General features: G+C 37.1%; 1 protein-coding gene across 2 annotated transcripts in view; it reads left to right on the top strand.

Annotated features, from left to right (window-relative positions):
• STS (steroid sulfatase) overlaps nucleotides 1-12,305 on the top strand; it is a 527,011-nt gene that overhangs the window by 333,493 nt on the left and 181,213 nt on the right. The window contains exon 14 of one of the 2 annotated variants that reach the window (XM_064364537.1): nucleotides 8,850-12,172. The exons of the other annotated variant lie outside the window; for it this stretch is intronic. Within the exon in view, the coding sequence (XP_064220607.1) occupies nucleotides 8,850-8,893 (44 nt within the window). The 3' untranslated portion in view covers nucleotides 8,894-12,172. Of the gene's footprint in view, nucleotides 1-8,849; nucleotides 12,173-12,305 lie in introns of those variants that run through there. 2 annotated transcript variants of the gene reach the window in all.

Below are 12,305 nucleotides of genomic sequence, written 5' to 3'. Positions count from 1 at the left end.
CAAATAGTTTACGTTAAGTGAACACAATATCAAGTAAATGTTTTACACATGATTGAGACTCTAACTAAACTTGACATGTGAATTTCAAATTTAGAGTAAAGCATAATTGAATAGGAACGTCTCCCAGGATACCCCATGTGAAGATATTTGACTATGTGGTTCAGACTCTTTCTTTTTCTGGTTGTATGATCTTTCACAAGTCAATTTATCTTTCTATTCCTTAGTTTCCTTATTTAGAAAATTAAAGAATTGGCCCCAAATATCCCAATACCATTGAGATCTCCTCCAGTGCCTATAGCCAGCAATAATCATGGTAATTATATATATATATATAATTTTTTGTATTATTTATATGTGTATTATATATATTTTGTATTATTTATATATGTATCACATATATTTTGTATTATATATGTTTTCTATATGTGCATGTGTATACATATTTATATATGTATAAAATTATTCTAAAATTCTATTGGTTTGGTTAACAAATTATGTGCAGTTTATAATTTCTTAAGAATCTGTTTTGTTCTTGTAAACAAATATTTCATTACTAATTATAACAGGTAATCATTTTTCAACAGCGGAGCTTTGCAAATGGACTTGAGATGCTAAGTACACCAATAGAGAAAGGTAAGACCATATATGACAACAGAACTCTGTCCTACCACCCATGCAGCACCCAGTTCTGGGATCTGAACTACAATCACTGCAACAGTCATCCCCAAGCAATCAAGACTTCATCCATTTCTGCCGGTTTTCCTTTATTTTTCCTCTCTTCCAACTCCGAACCAACCAGGGAAAGTGAAATATGCTCCCCAAACCAAAGACATGAGATGCCCCACTTTCAGACAGCTCACCTGAAGTCCCTCCATGCCAGCACACTCCAGTCACAGCACACGTACAGCCTTCTCCTTTGTCAGCAGTGGAAGAGATCCAAGTTACCTCGAGTTACCGGGGGTGAATCTGTGTGTGTCTGAAGCGACTTCAGGCCCTGCCTCCTCAGAGGAAAGAATTTGACTGAGGGGCATAAAACAGAAAGAGACCAAGGCAAGTTCTAGAGCAGGAGTGGAAGTTTATTAAATGGGCTTTAGAACAGGCAAGAAAGGAAAGAACCCTTGGAAGAGACCCGAGTGGACGCCTGAAGGTCCAAGAGAAAGGAGGAGAAACTTTAATCTTGAACCTGGGACTTTATAGGCTCCTCTCTTTTCCATGATTCTCCTGTTAGGGCGGACCTTCCACATGCACAGTGTCCTCCTTACCCTTGGGAATTGAGCATGCACAGTGTGTTTAGGGAATTGTGTGTATGCCCATCTGAGGCTTTCTTCCTTCCAGTGTAGTATACCTGGAAGGTCATACTTCACCATTTTTGTCTCTTAATGTGCTTGCCCAGGAAGTTGCTTCATCCTGGGGCCTGCCTTTAATTAACAGTTTAATGTTAACAGGTGTGGACTAGCAGCAAATGGCCTCTTCCTGGTTCTGGCTGCCAATTTATCACTTTGAGAGAGGCACTGCCATAATTGCTGAACCATCACTTGATGTTTCTAGTGGGTGTGGTTGGGGAGAGCCCTCTCCTGTCCAGTTCATGCCTGACTACCTGTAACACTTTTTCACCGCAAAGTATCCCTACTCCCTACTGGCCTTTGAATCTCTGCTAAATGCAAGTGATAGTGCCAGACCGCCTTGCTAGAGCAAGCTCTGACTAAAAAGTCTGTTTGCTCTCATTTGGGAAAGAGGGGGGATGTCTTTATTTCCACAAACTTGAGATGGTTTTTGATACAGATGGATATAGTGGGTACAGGCTGAATGCCTCACTGTGGTTATTACTGACATGTACTAATTTTCATAATGCATTAAAGCTTTTTCTATTTGGGAAGAATAGGGAATAATCATGGTTAACGTCTCAAAGAATGAAAGAGTAATGTTTGCTGTTTGTTTTTTTATTAAAAACTCAGCACCACTTTCCCAGAAAACCCAGTCTTGTCAGTCATTGTTGATTTTCTCTGGGATATCTAAAGAGTTGTAGCAGAAACTGTAGCCAGCAAGGCAAAGAGTGAGCATGGGTGTAGAACTCAGGGAGTTGAGGAAGAAGTAGGAAGTGAATAGTCAACCATTTTAACAGCCATTCAGGAAGTGGTCAGCCATTGTAAGAGTTGATTTTGTATAGAAACAAACTCTGAGAGTGATGTATGTAATCCCTTCCGAGAGGAAATTTTAGCAATTGGAAGGCAATTTATCGGATGGTTTTGGGGAAAGATGAGATTCATAGAAAGTATATACAGCCAAATAGGAGATTTTCTCTGTGCAATTTGCTACATCTCAGTGCTCCCCACGGATGATCAAGGTGTTTAACTTCAGGAGTTCTTTGTATGTGGTTATTTTGTCTGGGTTTTTTATGCTGCTGCATCATGAGATCCCAGGCATCCACCTCTGAAGGACTTCTCTCTTGTAATGTGCTGTCTTACCTGTGGGCATTTGTAAGAAAGCGAATAGAAGATGAAGCACTCTAGTTAGACACGTGTGATGTCTTTCACTATCCAGGTTTCTGTGAGAAACTAATGAAGGCCCTTTGGTGCTGCCTGTTCTAAGAGACAACCCTTGGTCTCTCCAGGAATTTCACTGAAACAGGATGTGGGTGCTTTGAAGAAGCCAGGAATTGTACAGTTTAACACTAAGGCAATTTAAGCAAAAGAGACTCAAGAACAAGTTGTGAATTTGATCCCTGGGAAAGGAAAAGACAGAGAATGTTTCTGAAAATAAAAGCTTTTGAACATAAAATAGAGAAATTGCACGAAAGCAATCTTCTATGTTTGATGGCAATTTCCATTTATGTTTCAACTGCTTCTTCAGATAAAATTACAGTGGAGCTTGCCTTTCTATTTAACCAGGCTCTGAATACAAAATCACCCAGATTTTTCAGGTATTGACAGCCTTTGGAATATCACTTATAGAAAAGGCACCTCTAAAACATATATATCTTGTGTTTCTTTGTAAAAAGAATTGCCAGTAGGCCATTAGGTCAGTATCTACCTGGCTAGCCATCCTACCATTTGGCATTAAGGTGGATCAGAAAGGAAGGGCATTGCTCAACTGCTTTTACAAAAGTTCATTGAGATATTTTTGGTAAAAAAATTTTGGTAAACAAGGATAGAAAGTTAGGATATTTGCCCACTGATCCCTATCTCCTATTAGTTTGAAGGTAGTTCCCAGGGTTTTAACTGCCTGGCATGCATGTCTTTATTATTATTCTAAGATTCAGGGGGTATATGTGCAGGTTTGTTACATGGGTATATTGCATAATGCTGGAATTTGGGCTTCTATTGAACCCATTACCCAAGTAGTGATTATACTTGATCATACTACCCAATAGCTAGTTTCTCTTTACCTCCTTCCCTCTCCTCCCTCTCCCTTTATAAAAGTCTTCAGTATCTATTGTTTCTATCATTTATGTCCATGAGTACCCATTATTTAGCTTGTGCTTGTAAGTGAGAACATGAGGTATTTGACTTTCTGTTTCTGAATTAATTCACTTAGGACAATGGACTCCAGCACTATGCATGTTGCTGCAAAGGACATGATCTCATTCTTTTTTATCACTGCGTAGTATTTCATGGTTTATATGTACCATATTTTCTCCATGCAATCCGCCATTGATGGGTGCCTAGGTTGATTCTATGACCTTGCTATTGTAGATTATGTAAAGCAATGAAACCTATAGCTTGTTGACATTCTTGGCCTGCACTTCTATGGGCTGAAGTGGAATGAAGCCATGGAACCAGGACAGAGATTGTCAAAGTCAGGGTAGAGGCAGTTCACTGTTGAAGTGGAGCTGTTCACTTCAACAGTGCTGAAATCAGAGGCAAACAGGGGATGCCAGGAGGGTCCCCGTGTGAAACAGGGCTCATGCTTTTCTATGAGAAAAACATATTCTGGCTTGGAGAAACATAGAAGATAGACTAGTAAGGTAAAATATATTCATAGAGAAATTGGTTATCTTTTTTTCACAATTAGAATGCATGGAAGGTAAAAATCAAAATCTAAGGTTAGAATAGTGATCTGAAATGAGCCAGGGTTTCAAAGTCATAAAGTTCAGACTTTGTAGTTGAAGGAAGCTTAAAATAAGGGAATTCTATGTTATGAGTGAACAAGCATCATATTAATAATCTAAATTGGAATTAGCTCTGTTGATGCCACTCTTGTGCTCTGTGAAATTTGGCATTCCAAGCAGGAGAATGAGAGGAAGTAATGGCAAAGATGGGACAAGAATGTGGCATTTGTTGGAGGGAAAAAGCCCCTGGTTTGGTGGAAGTTCATGTTATGGTGGAATCAGATTTTGGAAAGTTAAAAAAAAGGCCTAAATGAGAAACTTGAAATCAATAAGTTTTAAAGCTCAAGTGTGAAGTGAATTTATTTTGACTGGGTTAGATTAGTTTATAAGTGACTTTGAGAAAAAAGTGCTGGGTTTTAGTTATTCACTAATAAAAAATGCATGAACCCTGCTGACTTCCTTGATCAAAGGCATTTTCTACTAAGTCAATCCTTTGGTCATTTGCAGAATAACAATATATAGACCCACTAGCCAGTATATTTGTCTAATATACCTGCTGTACCACAAACATCTTGATGTTCTATTAATTTGAGTGACCATCCTATTAAAATTCCCATTAACAAGTATATGGCACAAGAGAGAAATACAAGCAGCTTTACACCAGAGTTACAAAATCATTTGTTATTGTCTGTCTTGTGGAATTATGTACTAACTACTGTATATAATTCTGAGTGCATTTCCACCAAAATACTAAATGCATTTCTATCGAAAATATAGAAATAGATGCAACACAATGAAACCCACATCAGTGGAGTAGACCTGACAAAAAAACAGCTGTTGAGGTAGTGATCACTACTATGGAATAAAATGCCTGTGTTTTATGTGTTAGTGTAGCAGGTTAAACATATTTGTTTGGGAGTCAGGAGGAAAAAGTGGGAAGGGGTGAGGGATAAAAGACTACAAATCGGGCTCAGTGTATACTGCTCGGGTGATGGGTGCATAAAAATCTCACAAAGTACCACTAAAGAACGTATTCGTGTAACCAACTACCAACTGTTCCCCAAAAACCTATGGAAATGAATATATATATATGTTTGTCAGTTTACTATAGCTTAATCTGCCTTTTACGTGGAATTATTGTGTTACTATGTCATAAATATGTTACATTCTATTTTTGTGGTTCTCAGATTACAGTTCTGTGTGTTTTATACTTGTTTTGTTAGCAAATACAATATTTAGCTTAATTTGTTATTAGTATATATTGACATATCTTATCACCAAGTAGCACAAAGCATTAAATAAGAAAGTGTACCTTTCTGTTCCTCAGGAACATGCCACACATTAATTAGCAGCTGGACTTGTCTTAGGGTCACTTAAGTGTTACATCACCACCAACTGTCAATACTGTCTTCTATATTGATTTCCACTGAATGGCGTACTTTCTGCAGTGTGGGGATCTTGGTTCTTAATTTGCAGCCTTTTTTTTTTTTTTTCATTCAGTTCCCATTAACAATGTCAGTAGGGTGTTAGGAACTTCAACATAGCCCGTCGGTGCTCTGTCAGAATTTTAGGCATATCTCCATTGTAGCATGACACTATTTTATGATTATTCATCTCTGCAGCTGTCTGTCCGTTAGCCTGTGAACTCTGCGAGGGAAAAAGTATGCTATTTATTCTTGCATCTTTCTCTTCCCATCATCTATCTTCCACAAAATCTGCGTACACAGATCCACACATCATACTGACTGCATTTCTGGACTAGTAGAAGACCCTACTTGTCAAATGACTCAAATAACGGCACCTCATTATTTCTCAAGTTGTTTGCAATCTGATGTAACGGAAGTAGGCAATCACATGTCTGATTAGGTATGTAAATATGCCTCACCTCTTGCTTAGTCTGGAGAGGCTATGGAAAAGAGGTCAAGGAAAAAAGAGCAATCTGTAAGAGGATTCCTTAGATGGGAGATGAATATGTTGCCATTCTCTAGCTAGGATGTATCCTTTTGTATCTTTCATCTCAAATTTCCTGTCACTCTCATGGGAATACTTCTTGCCTTTAAGAAAAAAGTTCCAAACATCTTTGATTCATCAAGCTAATACCCTGTGGACCTCAGATAGTGTACCCTTATAGTCTTCAGGGAATGGCACACACCTTCCCCTGAAAGTTAAGAGCCGAAAATTAGCCAGTGTCTGCACTTTGCCCCAAACCATTAAGTATAGACCCAATTTCTGCAAGGGAGCCTTACTTGGATATGCCATTTACTGACCTCTATATCACCTCTTACTGATATTCCATACTCAACACTTGATTCCATCTAGCCATTTTCTTTCCACTAATTCCTGCTAATGTGAGCCTTGACTTTTCATTCCTATTATGCATTCTTTGATAGTGGGCTGTGTTATGGATTGAGAGCGCATGGCAGAGCCCTGGACACATGGCAGTTTTTCAATAAACAGTTGTCGACGGGTAGCCCTGAGAGTGTGAATTATGAGTGCTAGCAAAAGGCAAGTTCATTTGCATAATTATAAGCTGAAGAACGGCAGAGGAAATGAGGTGCTGAGCTGCTTTGGAATTGTTCTGGCTGCTCCAATATAGTTCACATTAACAAGTTTTATCGTTAAAATTTAAATATTCCAAAATGTAAATATTCCAAGTTGAAATTTCTGGAAGAGAAGTGATGTGTGTTGTTGTGGAAGGAGTTATGATAACATCTCAACACACACCAGCCGATCCACAGCATCCCAGCAAATGCAATTAACGAGTGCTAGGAAAACATTCTAGGTACATACAGCTTTGGGTTACACATGTCTGATACCATCATACTGAGGTTCTTAACTTAGATCAAAAAGCTTCTTTTGGGTAAACTCTTTAGTGGATATGTGAAACTCAAGGCTTCACATACATACGTACCTACATAAAATTACATATGTGCATCTGTGTATTTAAAGGAGTTATACACGTCATCAAATTCTTGAAGGGATGTGTTTTGAGAGTATACAGAGGAAAGGATGTACTGGTTTTTCAGAGACCTGTTTATTCTCTGGGCTGATTCTAGAGGTAAAAATAAAACAAAACAAGAAACCAAAAAGCGCTACCGCAGTTTGATCAGAAAACTAAGATTCTCAACCAAGCAGCTTTGATGTCCAAAGTTTGTTTAGAATCCAGCTTATCCATTCAGTAGTTCTAGTAAGTTTAACATACACAGCAACACTCAAGACTGAAAAGGTTCCTTGGGGTCTTTATGTAGGCTGTCTACACAATTCTGCTTCCATGAGAAAGTAGCAAATGATCTTTTCAGCATTCTTTGCCTCTAGGAAAAATCTCTGGATTAGCCAAGTTGTCAATTGGCTGTGCTGACCTGTCAGTTCACAAAAGGGTGATTATAGGAGGTATTAGTCAAAGCTTTGCTTTTTCTCTTTTCTGAACTGTTTCTCCCTGGGCTATACCCTTTTCCTTTCGAATTCCTCTTTAGAACTCCATTCTACAGAGAAGCTGCTCTTGGAACTGTGAGGCTCCCTGAAGACATCCAGTGATGGATTCGCAAGAACACGGAGCCCTGCCTGACTTTATTCTCCTCTTTCCTGTGCCCAATTTAATTCAATTTCACTGGGCAAGCAGTTTTTTCTCTCTAACACCTTTTATAGATCAATCATTCTGTTACAAATCATGACCGTATAATTCATAAGAGCTTAGCATTGTTCATTTTGGAGACTGGAAGGTGATTATGCATTGTAATTATTATAGTGCATTTTGCAAATACAAGTGCTTCATGCATTGCAGAATACCAGGCATAAAACAAGATGAATTTCCAAACATCAGACAAGGACCTTTAAAAATTTGTCAGAATCAAAAGCAATTATGTGATAATAAGAGGAAAAACAAAACAAAAACAAAAACACACCTTATACAGTCCAAAGTCTTCATGGGAAGCAAACACTCCTGACACTAAATTGGGGGTTTTATAGTGTGCTTCATAGACCCTGGGGAGTGTCTGAACAGTTTCAGGGGTTAAGCCAAAACTATTTTGATAATAATGCTGAGATAATATCTTTTCTTTTTCATACTGGGTTTCCTTTGTACTGACAGTGCCAAAACAGTGCAGGGTGAAGCTGCCGGTACCTTAGCACAAATCAATTCAGGGATACTAAACTGTGATAGTTGCCATAGTATTGTTCCCTGCTATACACTGGTGGTTTGTAAAAAGCCAGTATCACTGAAGAATGTCCCTGATGAAGCACAAAATAATCTTAATTGTCTTCAACCTTAATCTTGGGGTAAACATAGATTCAATATTTGGTATGACAAGATAAGAATTGTGCACAAAGTAGTTCTCCAGGTACCAAAGTGTCATTTTGTGTGTTTGTGAGGGAAAGCACTTGTGCAAATATGGGAGGTGTGTGCTAAATTGGCCACTTTTTAAAGGGCATACAATTTTCACTTGAAATAATGACTCCTAAATAAACTGTTGTCCTTTGGACTTGAGGATTTGGTAGACATTTTCTTGAAAGTGACCAAACTGAGTCACTTTGGTCTCTTTCAATATATTCCAATGATAAAATCCTGACAGTAATTGTCAATGATAATCTTCGACAGCTTTCCAATACTTAAAGACTTTTCTGAGGAGATGAGTGGTGATATTAACCAGTAAGGTATTTTTAATACTACATAATAAAATATGTGACTATTTGGAAGATCTAAATAAACTTACTGAAACAATATTTTTTAAATGAATAATACATTGTGATACAAAATCAAGCATGGCTAAAAGACCCATTTTAAAATATATATTTATTTTTTTAGGCTGTCAAGTGAAGCTAAGAGACCCATTTGAAGTACTCATTTGAATCCATATATCCATGGATTTTAATACAATAGTGTGTTAAAAGATTATGAACACTGAAGACGGATTCCAAATTTCAAGCAATCTTTAAAAGCCTTCTCTTTCTAGATTTTGGGTATAGTATCAAAGAAGAATGTCCACAATCATCTGAAAGGTATTTAAAGTCTCCTCTCTTTTCCAAATACATATCTGCACAAAACTGGATTTTGTTCATAGATTCCAACCAAAACAACATATGACAGAAGATTGTGTCGGAGCACGTATTAGAATCCCACCATTTTCTACTAAGAGATTTGCAAGAGCGTAAACCAATAGCACCTCTCTCACTTTTTAATTTGCTTTGTAAAATGTGTTTATTTGTCTACAAATGTGTTATTTATGTTATGACATAGCATTACTCGGTCCATCTCGGTTTCAATTTCCAAGGTGGTAAATGATAATAAATACAAACTCTGGGTATGCTTCAAAACTATTTGGGGTCCTTGACAATCTTTAGGGATATAAAGGGGTTCTGAGACTAAAACTTTCAAGCTTTAAAATAATGATCCTGAAACGGAGATGGTTATTACAATCAACAGAGCAGTTTTCTAGGTATGTAATCTTTGGCTCCAGCTTTTGAAAATTCTCATTCTGGGAATGATTCAAGCCAAGTGTCACTAACCTTGCCAGGGTCAATGTACTCACTGTGGTATTTAGAGACATGATTCATGGGATAACCTTTGAAAATAAAATAGAAATTTCATACTGTACCATGCTTTTTAAAAATCTTAAAGAAGATGCTAATTTATGCTTTCTTCACTACTGGTTTTTAGACTAATGTAAGTGGACATGGCTATTGTTCAGGAAACTACAAATGATCTTTTGTTGCTGTTTTTTCTTTTCTTTTTTTTAAAGAATAATGCATTGTTTATTTCAAAATTAAGAGTAGATTTTCATTTTAATAGAGTAGATTTTAAGTGTTTTCATTACAAAAATAAGTATTTTGGGTGATGGGTTTGTTAATCAGCCTGATTTAATCATTATACATTATGAACATATATTAAAACGTTATATATTGTACCCCATAAACACATACAATTATTGTTTGTCAATTAAAAATAAAACTTAAAAAAGGATGAGGAAAAATTGTTCCTCTTTTTTCATGTACTAGTGACTAAGCACGTTTGATCTCCTGTTTGTTATGTATTTACCCTTTGTCTCTCTCATCCTTAACACCTTACTCACCACCAGAGCTGGTACATTTGGGTGCAAAAATATATGCTCACTATCCTATCGCTTTAAAAAATCTCTACCACCACTACCCTAATTCAAACCACTATGTTTTCTTTTCTGGATTCTGGCAGTAGTCTTACATCCAGTCCTTGCATCCAGACTTATGCCTTTACATTGTTTCAACATGTGATAAAATCATGTAATCCATATCCTTAAAACTTGTGGAGAAATAGCATGGGGAGAAATGCCACATATAGGTTAAGGGGAGGAAGGCAGCAAATCACACTGCCACGTATGCACCTATGCAACAATCTTGCATGTTTTTCACATGTACCCCCAAACCTAAAATGCAATTAAAAAAATAAAAAAATAAAACAAGTTGGTACATTCCAACTCATGCTTCATAAAAAAAAAAAAAGAGATCCCTATAGATGATATAAGATATCAAACAGAAAGAGATTAAAAGTTCTGGGAGCTCTCTTTAAGCAAGAAACCTTTAAGAGGTGGTCTAAAGAATGCATAGGAGGTTGCCCAGAACAGAAGGGCAAGAGTTCTAAGGGTGTGACCTAGGAATGGGCTTTGTCAGTCAAAAACCTGAGAAAAAGCTAGTAATCAAGATGGATAACACGATTTGTGAGAGGAGAATGAAGTCTAAGCAAGAACCAAATCATACAGGTCCGTGAAGGACATCCTAAAGAATCAGACTATTTCTTAAACGTAGTGGAAAGTGGCCGACAAGTGTTGCTGTTTTTTCATGGGCCTTGGTTGCTACTTTATGTTTTTAACAGGCAGGGGGATTAGTCTCTTATATAATGTCACATGCAGACTTAGAGTAATTTTACATAGAGCCAATGCTCAGAATATGAAATGCATTTTTTCCTTTTTGTCTGTATTTGGTTAATTCGGTCAGGCATAAAACACAAATGTTGTTTACCAAACTAGTTATAACTAAACAAGAACAGCTTGTTAAGTGCCATCTATCCAATTAAAGAAAACAGAGTACATTTTTAAAGGCATCATTTATTTACAATTACTGTTATTCATCTTCTTGTGTGAAACTAAATAAATTAAAGAATGAAGATGAGCATTTTATTTCATAATCTAGAAAAATGACTTAAAGAATAATTAATAGTGGTAAGGAGAGAAGGTAAAATGATTTGGGTTGAATTTACAAAGGAAAAGATTTATCATAAATGCCTTGGAGAAACAGAAATGCATTCCGGAAAATAATTCACCAAGATTCAATTTGATTGAAAAACACTTGCACACCTGCAATGTATTCTACCACAAGACTGTGACTGAGAGATGTATAGAATATAGTTGTTTTCTTTTTTCAAGAATTTCAAATATAGAACAAGGATTAGAAAGTTGGAGACTGTTGCACATTATTTGAAATAATTCTATAAGTGTTTCTGAAACATGACTAGGGCAGCATTGCACTATGGCAATCATGAGAAAAGGTGTTAGACAAGATTAAGCAGCAGCAAAAAATGAAAAAGAGGTAAGGATTTAGGGTAATAAACACCATAGGGCAAATTTGATAATGAATGGAAATGTCTGAGAGAAAGAGTAACATCATCTCGCCAGTAATTGTAGGGGACCGTGAGGTTTGTAAGGAAGAGGTAAAGTGAATAAAATTGTTCTATAATTTTCAGGAGAGACAATTGGCCATCTTTGAGATGACTTTGCAGGGTTGGAAACAGAAGCAGGGATACTAGAGTCTTAAAAGAGATTTTGAGAGTATCCCACATTTTAAGCTTTGATATCAGGATTCACAAAGCCTCCTGAATCTACTTTTAGATTTCATGCAATTTAGACCAATCTCCAATTACCAGCGTGCAAAGCACTTCATGTCTGTCTGCTTTTCTTCAACAGGAAATTCAATTCCTGTGACATGTTCTTGGCCTGACAGCTATTGGTGGGTATGAAAGACCCCTGAAATCTTCTTAAAGAAGATGTGTGTCCTTCCCTGGGAGGCCATTTCCATTGTCACTTGTGGCATTTTATTATGTAAGAGCATTTCTTTCAATACCCACAGTGTATGGAATGATGACAAGACTTACAAAAACAATTTGCATCCACTTTTGTCCTGAAGGAACTTCATGGAATATGGTTAGTTATGATGAGGTTGCCTGCCAAGTCCAGAAAACCCATCTACTCTTGCCAGGTGAACTGGTAAACTTCAGATTCACAGCCAGGGTTTC

This window comes from Aotus nancymaae, unplaced genomic scaffold, assembly GCF_030222135.1.
Source record: "Aotus nancymaae isolate 86718 unplaced genomic scaffold, 86718_ANA_hifiasm-v0.15.2.pri h1tg000058l, whole genome shotgun sequence".
Taxonomy (NCBI): domain Eukaryota; kingdom Metazoa; phylum Chordata; class Mammalia; order Primates; family Aotidae; genus Aotus; species Aotus nancymaae.
The sequence above is the reverse complement of the archived record's forward strand: the minus strand, read 5'-3'. Positions and strand labels throughout refer to the sequence as shown.